The sequence below is a fragment of the Lepisma saccharinum genome, chromosome 2 (genome assembly GCF_977018435.1).
Source record: "Lepisma saccharinum chromosome 2, izLepSacc3.1, whole genome shotgun sequence".
Classification (NCBI taxonomy): domain Eukaryota; kingdom Metazoa; phylum Arthropoda; class Insecta; order Zygentoma; family Lepismatidae; genus Lepisma; species Lepisma saccharinum.
Window position 1 is genome coordinate 113911499 of NC_139230.1, and position 14359 is coordinate 113925857.

A 14359-nucleotide genomic window follows, 5' to 3' on the forward strand; every position below is an offset into this window, starting at 1 on the left:
AGGTGAATAGAAGAACAGATTTCAGTATGAAAATTATATGTTTTGTGCTCAAATTTGATATATGAAATGTCATTTCAGTGCTATTATGGTAAATAAAATCTCAAATTTAATTTGGAAACTTTGAATTTATTACACTAAATACGAATTTTCATCGTAATTCATAATCCACCCCTTCTTCTATACCTATGGTGTTCGGAAAAAAGCACTAGAGTCAAAATATGACATTTTACAGCAGACAATTTGATATGTTTATTCTTATAATAGAAAACATTACAGACATGATATACATGCTACCTTCCACCACCCTTCGTGGCAGAGAGGTTTGTACAGTGTGGGTTCCAGGTTTGGATCCCAGCCTGGGTACGGTTGTTTTGTTATGAGTGTCCCTTCCTAACTTTCATGTAATCACCTCACATCCACATCATCGCGGTTAGATAAAAATGGCAGAAGAGCTTTGTAACCTCGCTCAAGAATAAAGACTATGAAAAGACTATTGAACATAAATATGATTATTATATATATTATTATTATTATTATGCACTCTGAGAAAGTAATTCACAGATTCTACTTCTTTTTAAACACATGTCAGCCACAAATATGTGTAATTACATCGATTTTAAGAATAGTTTTAAAAATATATTATTATTTTTAAAGTACTTATATTTATTATAAAGCGGAATGAAAGATAATGTTTATGGGTGAACGAGAAAGCATCTGACTTCCAAGAATTCTGAATGTTTCACAGTTGAATCATTATTGACAGCATGCCTTGCAACACACCACCACCTTCAGCTCAAGGTGAATATCTAGATCTGATAAAACAGTGACAATAGTAGTGTAGTCATAAACTTCATAACATCGATAATAACAATTTTACCCAACTGTATTGTTCTTTTCATCTCAGAATGGGAATATGGTTCTTTATCATTATTCTTTTTTAACCTTCGTGTCTTCATCCATCCCTGTAGCTAAATATTTTGGTGCTCTAGGCAGGATTGTGGTTTGTCGCCATCTCCATACCCCTCTCCCAACTTCAAACACCGACATTTTATGTGCATCCTGCGATATTTTCTTCTTATGCAATGGTCATGGGTGTAACTTTGGACCTAATTTGGCAGGGGGATGGGGAGAATCTAACTGAACTTGGAAGGGGGGTTAAAGTTTGGTATCCCATAAAAAAAATCCATGACTTTTTTCTAAATAACCCTAAATTTGTGAAATCATAAGAAAATACTTATTACTTTGCTTCTCAAGTCAGTGGAGATTACAAAAGTACCATTAACTTGTAAATGTTAATGTTAATAAACCTGCAAATTTGAGGGGCAAGTGCATTCCCCTCCCCCACCTTGCTACTGCCAAGTTAAGTGTATGATCATGGGTCGTGACATGTACATCCTACAAATTTTGAAATGAGGAAGCAAAGAAAAACTCATTAAAAATAATATAGGTTATATGTAAAGATTCATAGTTTGTATTTCTGATTTTGAAAGTTAGCACATTTGAGAATATTTCTGTTATGACTTAGTGTCTGAAGAACATCTTTAAAAACTTACGATTACTACTAATTTGGGAAACAACATTTTAGCAGTGTGTAATCAGAATATACCTCTCCTAATCGTAAATATCTCAGTCTCATATTCTGACTTTGTCACTTTTAAAAAAAAAGCTTTCTATGGCACCCTTTGTGCCAACCCCCTAGCCTACTCTTTGCTACCGCTATGGGCCTGTCTTCTTCCCTCCCCAACATGCCACTGGGCGATGCTGTGACCATACCTAGAGGAGGGCTGACTGCTGACACCCGAGAAGAGGGAAAGATGTGGCAACGTTTTGGACTGTCAAGGAGGCATGCATTGAGGTTTCGGCATGAAGAGGGGTGAGGTCGCGAAACCGTGGTGAACAGAATAAATGGACATAGACGCCTCTAGATTCCCTAGCTTTCATGATGATTTTCCTGTCCAACATTACAAATTTTCATTCCATTTTTTCAACATAATTATTCAATTTAGAATTTTGCATTACTCACAGGATAATCCAAACTCATGAAACCATTTAATCTACAAATAAATTCTAAATTTTGTGTGTAAGATCATATTTTATATTTGATATAAATGCAATCATTTCCACTCTGTTGACAGTTATATTAAATTAAGAATAGTCTTGGTAAGGTGCAATATCAGTGTTTTAAATTGAAGTCTCCATTACCGTGTTTCATAAAGTAGCATAAATTTTATACATAAGCCATTGAAACCTCACTTTTTTTATATGTTAGAATGTACAGGATTAGTGACAAATGAAAACAAGTTCAAAAGACTGCCTTTGGCTAAAATATTAATTTATGCCTTTTTATGCAGTAAGAAATATGTTTTGTTTATGAAAAATCATTTTTTGCAACAAAGGGAAAAACATCTAAGTCTTTGGGTATTTTTATTTGAATCTGCACACTTTGATTGGCTCACAGAAAAAAAAATCATGGAGCTACAGAGGTTGCATGCTGAAACATAATTATTTTATTAATGTACTACACTCCTACAATGAAGAGTGACATATATACGCAAATTATGAAAACTTTGGCCTCCTGTAACTGTAAAAGCTTAATGCCCAGAAGAAAAAAATAACATGGTTTCTTACCTAGGTCAAAGCTAAAAGTACACAAATTTTCATTGAAATCTGTGTCTGTGGGTGACATTTCAGTTCTTCATTGGGTGTAAAAAAAAAAACACATTAAAATGCTGACCGAGGAGCATTTGACCCATGGTTTTTGTGTATGACCCTGTACTGTACAATAAATTGATGAAAGATCCAACCATCATCTTATATGCATGATAGTTGGATCTTTCATCAATTTATTGTGAATCTTCATCTGAAGAAGACCCTGTTAGAGAGTATATTTTTTATACAATAAATTTTGTCTTGGTCAGCATTTTAATGTTTTATGGAAACAAGGCTTAACAGTGTTCATTGGGTGATATGACATGGAATGACCTTGGACTAAAGGACTAAATTTAATACTCTTGATAACTACATAAATATGCTTTTAGAAGGGAAATGTTTATTTCGTGTAATATGTGTAATAGTTTTTAAATCAAGTTTAGGGTTATATTCACAATTTTAAACATTCAAATGGCATTTTATATACTGCTTTTGATCCCGAAATGTGCCCAGTTTTTGTATTGAAATCTCAATCTTTTATTTACCATAAATATGTGTGTCTGCAAATTACTAACTTAGTTCCATGAGATAAATTCTTTCATGGTAATGTTTATTGATATATGCTATGTATAAAGAAATGTGTGTACAATGGTAGTACAGCTGATCGGGTAATTTCACTGCTGGGGTAGCATCTACTAGTTACAACATTGACATAGGATTTGTAGCTTTCCTGGAAATGTGATTCAAATGGGTGTTCTTGGGTTACCAGCCAGGTTAGATTGGAGTTAGCTTCCAACGTTTCAAGTGTATACATTGCTCTCATCTTCAGGGAATGTAAAAATGGAGACCAGTGTAAAGTTATATACAGTGGAATCGCAATTATACGTTTCGCGATAGTACGTTTTTCTCGTTAGTACATTTTTTCCTGGCAGTCCCTGCCAATTGTCCTAAGGCTGCGTACTATTATATTTCAGTTATACGATTTTCAGGTATACGATTTTTCCAGTTATACGTTCAATGAGTTCAGTCCCAACAAGGTAAAAAAATCAGTTATATTTTTTTAACTCTGCTTGCTGGAAAGAATGCTGGTCTTGGAGTTCAAGATTTCCATGATGATAACATTTGCATTACGTTTAGCAAGTCATATCTGCCTAAAGTAGATCGGGAACTGATGTCTTTCAAGTTGTCAGACAAGTCATTGGCGCCATGCTTCCCATCCTGTCATAAACATTACAAGCAAGCTGAAGAAAGGGAGGGGGAGTCAAGAGCAGCCTGCAGGGGAGGGGGGAAAAGTTCTGCTGTGTCTTATTACTGTCATATTTAAAGATAATAGGATGAAAGGATTCACTCGGGCTATCGACCATTTGAGTTGCGGAAAACATTCCAAGCTTTCGAGAGCTAACATCACTCTCTTCTTCGGGGTAGAATGCCAAAATTTTAATTTTACTTATTTTTAACATGTGAATGGTTCTGAAGAAACCCAGTGATTATACTAAACACTGTGTGCATTTTCTTTCTGCAAGCACCATTTGAAAAGGGCACTTTGTATCCGTTTTGTTACTATGGGATAAATTGAAGATAAAAGGCTATAGGGGCTATCCATCGGAAGGAAGTATCTTCGTGTGGATGCCATAGTTGTAGCACAACAACTTCCGGTGTGTAGGCTCACGACATGTCGCTAAAAGGAGTTAAGACTGTGTAATGTATGAAAGGAACAAATGGGTGTGTAGCAGTAGAATGTAAACTACAGTCACGGCTAAATAATCTTTCACAGATCTCTCTTCATCAATTTCCTTGAGATCTAGGATGCCAAAATTATTTCATTCAAGTTGTCGGGCATGAAAATTGGAAGCCCACTAGCAGCAGTAGGCTTTGCAGTAATCACAATGGCTGTGCAAGATCCCAAAAAGTTGGGACCTGGAAATAATTCCATCCCAATCCAGATTTCATTAAAATCTAAATAATAGAGTTTGAAAGTAGTTTATTCTCTACATATTTTTTATACTACAAGTGTCAAAAATGTATTTAAATTAGCAGTTTTTATTCCAGAAATGCAAAATAAATCATCACCCGAGGGTGGAATTGTGTGCATAATTAACATTTTTCAGTGTCGGTTAATTTTAAATATTTTCCGCCTGCAAAAATCTCCCAATTTAGTCTGGAAGTAATATTATTTTTTTCCCCATCTTGAACGTTAGGATTTTAAAAAATACCCCATCCTGATTCCTTCCCTACCAAAAATTTTGCATCCTGCACCCCCTAGTAACCAATTCATTAAACGTAAAAGTGAAATCATTCAAATCTCGATTTTCTCTTTCTGTTTTAGTGATATGAGCAAAAATATTACTTTCACGTCAAAAGATGCTTGGTCATAGTCAGTTAGGTTACATTCTTGAAGAATGCATGAACTGTAGCAGGCCTCCGTGTTGGAGTACTACGATGCCAGGGGTCCTGAGTTTGAATCCCAGCCTGGGAATGGGTGTTTGTGAGTGTCCATTCATCAATTTCATCATATCATCACTCATCCCCATCTTTGCAATTAGCCAAAAGTGGCAGAAAAGCGAAGTAAAGTAAATAAATCAATCAATCAAATGAAAACCCTCTACTTTGTCCAGTTATCTCTTCATCATTAAGTGGTTTTGTATGATCCATTTTATCTAGTACACAGAAAGAGAAGAAAGGCCACAAGTATGCGTTTGCATTACCCACCAGCAGTGAGCCGGAAGTTGCTGTGCTACAGTACCACAATTGATTGTTCCGTTCGATATGTTTTTGTTTACTCGTGGATAGCCCCTATAACTACTCAACCACTGCATCTTTTTGATAAATATAAATTCTAAATGTAAGAATGAACAAAGAGCAACATTTTAAGAAACATCCGACAATTAATGGTCCAAGGTGGAAGCAGGTGCAAAAGCCAAAAGTTTGAATTTTTCCATAATTATGCAAAATTTCTGAATGCCATAATTTCCATTTTTTTAAAAATTAGGGCACGAGAATTACATATCCTCATAGAATGGTATTTTGTCATGCTTCCCTCCAAATTTGGTTAACCCTAACTATTGGGAGGCACAATGAATAAATTTTACCTCTGCTAAAAGCCCTGTCTTTAAGAAAGAAAACAAAACCAATTTCCTTCTCTCTATGACAATTAGTACTTAAAACTGTAGGCCCAGTCCCGATTAGCCTTACTGTGCATAAAGTGGACTTAAAACAACAAATCAACCAACCAACCAATTATCTCTTGTGAGGAGATTAGTGACTTTTTTCCACTTGTTCCACTTGTTCCACTTGGCAAATTCTTCTTACTTCTTTCCCATCAAGCAAGAAGAAAATAAAGTTTGCCCCCTCCCTCTCCCATATACTAGGAGGGATTACATAAATGTGTCTAAAGAAGTGTGAATAGTGATTGAGCCATGTTCTCAATTGTCCACATACGTTTTGTGGAGAGAGGGAGAACAAAAGACACCTGAGTCACACTTTTAGAATGTGTTAAAACCCTACAGAAAGCAGCATTTAGTGACTATCGTTTTGGCAATAGTGCACTTGTTCCCCGATCGTAAGGCAGGAGTTCAAAGTTGCATGGTGAATGAATGAGACTGCTGCAAAAGCAAGGGAGAGGATGCCTGGCATACATAACAGGCTTCTGGCAAATTTTGTCATCGACAGGGTTAAAAAAGCATATAAAGCTGGAAATATAAGATCGAGATAAATGTCCTAATGTTCAACATGGTTTTTTGCAGGGAATTGGCTGAACGGATTAAGCTGGTAAACCTTGCTTGCACCCCTTCCACATCTTGGCCCCTTCACTGTCTATTTCTCGTGATTTTGTGAATTTACAATAACGATTTAGAACAGATCAGTACAATACAGCAAACTTTGGTGCATATGTAGTACTCCTTTTCTTTTTGTGTACTTAATTTTATCATTTTAATTATTTTTCAATAATACTTTTTTTTATCAGTTATACATTTTCCCCCTTCTGTCCCCCATAAAATGTATAACTAAGATTTCACTGTATATGACTGATGGGGCGGAGCTTGGATGCTGTCTTCCTATTTGCTTGCTCTGGATTCTGGTGTTCTCGTTGGGTGGTGTCATATTTTTACGGAGCAGTGGGTTCCAGGCGTGACTAAGCTGAAGTCCCATGTCCCTGTTGAGATTGGTGCTTTCCCGTGAAAATGATTTCCCTGAAGATGAGAGCAATGTATGCACTTGAAACATTGGAAGCTAATGGCATTTTAACCTGGCTGGTAACCTAAGAACACCTGTTTGAACATTGACATGTTACAGACTGAGCATGTGTGTGTTACCCTCTAAGTGTGAAGAGAAAGAGGTATGGACGTTCAGAGAGCAAGTTACAAATGTCTACTTTGGCATCCCTGATGTTGTAATAATGTTGTTGCCTTGTAATCATGGGATTCCAGGTTTAAGACCCAGTGGAGACACACTTTAAACTGTAGGATCAGTCCAAATTAGCCTATCTGTGCATCAAGTGGTCTTAAAAAACAAACTTTGCTTTGTTGCAAATGTCTGCTTGCATGTGATTTGAATGTGTGAAGGTAAGAACAGGTGCATGGAATCGAGATGCAGAATGCACAGGTCTGAATATGCCTTTACATATTTTGTGTGCCTCTTTTGTCTTTTAGAACACTAGTCTTGATGATATTTTGTGTGATCAAAACATCAAACACTAGTGAAAATATGAAGTAATCCACTTTCAAACTGATTTAAGTAAGCACTGAAATCAATGCAAAAAAAAAAAACAATAATTGATTTTCTAATTAGATGTGAAAACTCTGATATTTTTTAAGAATAACAGTGAGATTGATATTTTGTTTCACAGTTTTTTTCTGTACAGTTTCACACCTGATAAAGAACCTTCATCTATTGTGTTTTTCTTCTAACCTTGTTGCACTGAAAAAAATATAGGTTAAGGAAAAATAGAGTTGGTCCAAAAATTATATTTTTGATCATCATAATTTCATGTGTTTCAACTTGTATTATTTCCATAATAAGTTGCTTAGATCCATTTGATAAACTTCCATTCCAATCTTCTCATTTATTAAGCTGTTTCCTGACTTTTTCAAATCACTAATGTTATACCTTCTTTCTTAAGTTTTTGTTTTCATGATTATTTTTTTTTTTTCAGGGTTTACATTTCATCGGGAACATGGCACTTTTCATTGAAAGTTTCTGATTGCAAATTTCATGTTCCACCTGTCACTGAATCTTCACAAGGCAATGAAACAACTCCTTATTGTATTCAGTCCATGGCTCTCCAAGCTCGATCTTTACCTATGTATAATCCAAACAGTGGCATCGGAAATATTACAGAAGGAAGTGAATTTACCTTCAGGGAGCTGCAGCCTTATTCTGAAAGTTATTACTATCTTCTAGTTGTCACAGAGGCTCGAGTGGGTTTCAAAATTAGTGTTCGAGCTGAAGGTAAGTAAGATTTTATAAGTAATGTGGTCATATATATCATGAATGTTGTAAAATAATAATAATAATACATCATAATAATAATTGTAATAATTCTTATTTTCAAAGATTTTTATACAAGCTTTGCTAGAAAAGTTTCATGACTGTTGCTGTGGAAAAGAAACTATTGAACTCTTCAATTAACAAACCTTCTCAACAGTCTGTGGAGCAGCCAGAGCAAGCTTCTTACAGCATACTCATCAGCTCATTCTTTTTCTGGATTGCTCTTCCTTCCTGTGCACTTCAATGTTTTTTACAGTCTAAAGGTACGATTTCGTTTGTGCGATGGTCACATGTGATGACTGTGTGCTGTCTCTGCACACATAGACATCAAATGCAATTCACCAGAAGTGGTTTCGTTTGTGCGTCCAAGCATCCAATGCTAGAGAACACATGTGGCTGCTGCAACGACTCCTCTGGGAGCAGTCAGACTGCAGCAATCACCTGCTCTCGTGTTCCTCGATTGCGCAACTTGTGTTTGTGTTTATTTCTTGGAAGAATGAGTTTCAGCAAAGAACTGGTTGCAGATCAACAGGAATTATACGAACCCTCTCACAAAAACTACAAAGATGATGTGCTTATGGATATTATTTGGGAAAACATAGCCTCGCATCTGGAGAATAGAACAGGTGAGTCAACACTTTATTCAATAAAAAACACACTTTATTACACCACATCAGACACTTTATTACATCAAATAATGCAAGTACAATAAGTATTTTAACTTTTTAATTATGAATTGCACTCTCTTGCCAATCCACTTTACCGTCATTGACAAAAAGAATCTTTAAATGCCTTTCAAACATTAAAACCTTCTGCTTGAGCAAAACTTCCACTTCTACAAAGAGGAGTCAAATTATTCAAGCCTTCTCTAGGTTCTGTTTGATCATCATTGTCAAGTGAATTTGCTGGAGAGTTCTCTCTAATTAAATTGTGCAGACAACAAGCTTCTAATATTATAAGATTAGCAAGTCACACGTTTGTGGTTTAACTGCAATTGGAGAGTAAAACAAAACATTCTGAAAACCTGACTTAAAAGGCCACATGTCTAGACACATGTCTAGCCCGACTCAGGCAATAATTGAATATTGCCTTTCCAATATCCTCCTTAGCCTGTGATTTAGTATAAGGTTTCATGAGGTTTTTGTGGAACCAAAATGCTTAATCTCCAACAATGACAAATGGTAAAAACTGTCCGAACCAAGCAATGTTGTGTCTGCTGGGAAATTAATTTTATTATATAATTTATTCCCTATATTAGACTTGGCAAATATTCCACTGTTGCCTTCTCTTCCATATGAACAGAAATCATCAGTCTTAAATTTATAATTTGCATCCACTATTGCTAAGAGTGCTATAGAAAAATATTACTTATAATTAAAGAACTGAGAACCACTGTTTGGTGGGCATACTGTTCTCACATGCTTCCCATCAACAGCCCCAATGCAGTTTGGGAAATGCCACCTTTCCCAGAATTCAGTTGCATTTGCTCTCCATACATTCTCTGAGAGCACAGACATCAGAATGTGAAGTAATCTTCTATAGATTGCTGAAACCAAATCGGCGACAATCACACTGATGTAACTATGCAATATATCGAAATGCATATATCAGAGAACGGAAAGATTGCCATATACCTGTAAGAGTACAGATTAATGATGGTAGTAACTTGTGATGTCAGTAATAAGTAAGGCCCGGATTTTTATGTATGTACATATTTTGCCGTGTTTATGTAGACTCTGTGTGTACTTTGTTCCTCATAAGGTGAGGTAAAGTTTCCCATGCATATAGCACCATGCCACGAAGGTATATTTAGGGGATGTGGGAGTAGAGCCCCACGCATTCTCGATCTCTGCCATTTTGGAGGTGATGTGATCAGCAACATGCTCCGGCCACCTTTACCCCCCTACCAGGGTTGCCCCCAGGTACCCATTGATTTGAGGCTCGGTGAGTCCCAGAGCTGCTTTATGTGGTGACAAGGCCAGAAAAATTCCGACCTTAGATCACCCGCCCCAGGAATCAAACCTGGGTCTCCCAAGTGGCAGTCAGACACCCTTTCACAATAATTCACTGCTGTTTCTGGCAATAGAAAGTGCAGGCAAAAGTTTAATCAGTGACCCTGTCAGAATTTCTGCAGTCTTCAAAAAATAATATTTTAACATAATTACACATTTTTACATATTTCGGTGATTTATATGCATATTTCGCAAGCTTTGTCTCATAAAAATCCGGGCTTTAGGAACAAGTATTGAGTCTTGATATTATATAATACAAAATATCTGTTAATATATATGTATGTTCACTCTGTTTCAGGGCAAGACTGCAAGAAAAGATGGGAGATCCATCATAGATACGTGAAAGCACTTGAAAAGGGCTAATAAATTAGGAACTGGCTCAGCGGCACGTTCAAAATGCTCTTGGCCCTTGGCTCCATACTTGGATTTCCTGAATCATGTTGAGTCAGAGAGAAACACGGTAGGAAATGTACCGCAGGAGGAACTAGATGAGTTAAGTGTTACACAGGAAGAAGAGATTGAATCTGTCAGCATGGAAGATGAAACTATCGGATTGGATGCTGAACTAAATAGTAGGGATGGGACCGATTAATCGGTACTCATCGGTATCGGCCGATATAGGCATATCAGTTTATTGGTAAAATTACCAATTATTTTACCGATCTGATATATCGATAAACATCTGATAATTTAGTGCAAAATTTTGCCATTTTGTTGTAATTTTTATGGATAATCTCCATGCCCTACTTTCTTAAAAAGTAAATGTCTAAATATGTAATTTCCTTTGCACTGCAGTCACCTTGAAACACTCATTTATTAAGGAGGTCAATGAACATTTCAGGTTCTTCAAGGACCATTTCTAATTTTATATCGGACCGGTAGAATATCGGTTATCAGTAAATTTTATATCAGTACTTTATTGGTATCGGCCAAAATTTCATATCGGCCCATCTATGCTAAATAGTGACTCAAGTACAAGCAGAAGCGGGTCTTCTTCAACAAGCTAAAGAAAAAAGGGACAGACTGATGGAGGTGATCAACAAGAGTGTTGATTGACAAGAAGATGAGGTGGACTTATTTCACAAAAGTCTGGCAATGTCGGTGAAAAAATTGCCACAGCATTTACAGTCACAGGAAAATCTTTGATCCCTGCAAATAGTGACAGAACTGGAAAAATCAAGCCACTAATGAGGCACTCGCTGAGTGTGGAAAATATTGTGTTCTTTTCAGAATCCAGAAATTCGAATTAAATATTCAGGAAATATTGATAAAATGCTATCAATAAAACATTTGTCTCTGTTTAATGATTGTATTCATCCAATTATGAGAAACCACTACTGTAGTACTAATATTGATTATATACAAGAATTCTCCACCTACCTCAATGTAACATCTAGTTTTTCTTTGTGTGTGATCACTCTTGTTACTGTTTTTGAAGGTAATTTCTGAATATCTTCCCTAATAGCACACTAAACAAAATGAAATTGATTTCTTGTTAAACGAAAAACTGTGGAACTTTGTTTCATTGTGCGTCAGGTATTTTGTAATTAAGTTGGAATGGTATCCTTCTTCATGTCTCCTTTTGAACATCTTATCTGTTCTCTTCTTTTTGCGAGTTTCTGTCAATATTCTAATAACACTCTCCTCCATTTCTTGTTGTTCTAAAATGTACTCTGGACGTGATCCATTGCAGATAGCTCCAGCTGCCACCATTCCATGCGTCTGCTGCATAATCGAAACTTCCCCACCCATGCATCGGTTGAATGCCACCACTGCTCACAGTGAATCACATGCCACCATCCCACAAATGTAACCATACCTTAAAGGGTTTCTAAAGCCATGCTAAAGCATAGGCCCAAATTTCAATAGATAACCGTACAACTAATATAGATTCGGTAAGGATGAAATTTTCCGATATAAAAGATTGTTTTATTCACTAGAACCTGTGATTCTTATAATTTTGTTACTATTGAAGGTATTTAAGTAAATAACAGAAAATATAAGGTCTCCGTCATTTTCAAACTGCTGCGTACAGATGGCGCTGAAGTGGTAGTTTTGTCAATACCAGTGCATTTTTCCTTTTATGACTAGTATGGAAGTTTTCGTGGTGAAACAAAGATCACATGATCTTCCCGTAAGTATCTGAAATACTATGTGAAGAAATGAAAACATTTCGTTCCTTTGGAAAGTAGTGGTTATCATTAAAATTTTGGAAGTGGCGTTTTGTCGCAATACACTCCAAGGTGGAGATTTTAGCCAACACTGTTGCCGAGATTTCTCTCCATGTTTTCTACCGATATGATCAATGCGACTGCTTTGAAATCGTGAAAGTTAAACCAAGTTACCAGAGAATAACGAATCCAGTAGGGTTGGAAGAAGGGAACATCGGAAAAAACTCAAAGGTAAGTCTTATATTTAAATGCTTGTTGCTTAATCCATCAAAAGCAAAACGTTTGCAATATGCAAGAGTGATGCAGAATGTATGATTTATTTATGTTCAGGAAATACCTTCCGATGTAATTTCTGTGAGAATATCGCTTCAATATGTCTACCTTTTCAACGCAGCATGCATTTTTCCTTACAAACGAAGTTGATATTTCTTTGCAATTGTAACATCAGAAGAGAATGTTATTTTAAATTAGGCATAATGCAGATAATTACAGTTTTGTGATTATTACTAGAGCATGAAATACCTTGATATAGATGACATTGTGGCATTAAATCGATATTGCACCAAATGCTCTACTATCGTTCCTGTGAGATTATTTTCGTATTTCACTGATGCTATTCAAATGTACGTACATCGAAATTGGTATTATAAATCATTTGTTCATTATAGTTTTACTTTGCCTTGTAGTACATGGTTGGAATGAGTCGTTTCTGGCCTGTTTTGAACAAGATGTTTCTCCTTTTTGTTTTTGAGACTTGAACACAGTTCATAAAGCTCGCAAATGTTGAATGCATTAAGTAGGTTAAGCTAAATTAAGTTGGATTGGAAAAGATTTAATGTGAGATCCCCGAATTTTGTACAAGTTCTGGACAACATTCTGCTATCTTCTTTCACAGAATCAGGTCAGAAAACCGGTTTTGTAACCTGTATAAAAGTCTTCGGTTTTCTCGTTCTTTCATAATTTTGAACGCCTTGTAATGGTAGTGCATCATTTCCAATAAGTTCATGCTTTATGTATTTAAAGTGTACAAGTACACCCTAACAGCTAAAAGTGTAAAGTCTTAACCATCTACCAAACAATAGTTTGCATGTTTACTGAGAATTTACAAATTAGGTTACTAGTTCACATATTTTACAACTGCAAAGCCAATCATTTATTTGTGGGTAAGATTGATTGATTTTCAGAGAAATCATAATGTGTCCTGATTATGTTACGAATATTTGAGTCCAAGTCATATGTAACATGCACTGTAAAGATAGATCTGAGTCACTGAAGTGAGCTGATACTGTGAATCAAATCTTTAATAATTCTGTTATAACAGAACCACTTCATTAACCATTATTAGAGGCACATATTTTTGGTAAATAAAAAAGCAAAATTTTGGTACAAAAATTGAGTCAATTTCGGGTTCAAAAGCGGTAAATAAAATTAAATATCGGTGTTATAGCGGTGAAAAATTGGATGAAAAGTGGTATATAAAAAGACATTTTGGTTTTAAAATTGTGAATATAATCCTAAATTTGATTTAAAAACTACACTTATTGCACAGAATTAACATTTCACTTCTAATAACACATTTATGTAGTTATAAGAGTATTAAGTTTATTTCTGTGTAAAGGAGTCCATTTTTGCTTCTCCAATATTAACAGCAGATTTAATCAAATTTCCGGGAATTGCATAACTCACAGGATACTTCAGACTTCAGAAAGTGTCGCGTCGGTATATAAATGGTAAATTTCGTGTTTAAGAGTTAATTTCGCTTTTTGAAGTTAATTTCGCATTATTTCGTGACAAAACATGGTCACAAAATGCATCTCACACCTTTCAAAAACATAAAAAATTAACACTACAATGTGTTTCTTCAAATTTCGTTTTTTCGTCAAAAACGAAATATGCATGCCCCTAACCATTATGGTGCAGTTTAGATTAATTATATTCACATCTACTTACACAACATCTCTAAGTTGTTTTTATTTTATTATTAACTCAACTTGTCTGAGGTTGTAACAATGTAATGTAAATGTGTTTTTTTTTTAATTG

General features: G+C 35.6%; 1 protein-coding gene across 1 annotated transcript in view; it reads left to right on the forward strand.

The window, feature by feature from the left end:
• Positions 1 to 14359, forward strand: part of LOC145984123 (transmembrane protein 8B-like) — a 248997-nt gene that overhangs the window by 50571 nt on the left and 184067 nt on the right. The window contains exon 5 of the mRNA XM_083117558.1: positions 7802 to 8097. Within this exon, the coding sequence (XP_082973684.1) occupies positions 7802 to 8097 (296 nt within the window). The remainder of the gene's footprint in view (positions 1 to 7801; positions 8098 to 14359) is intronic.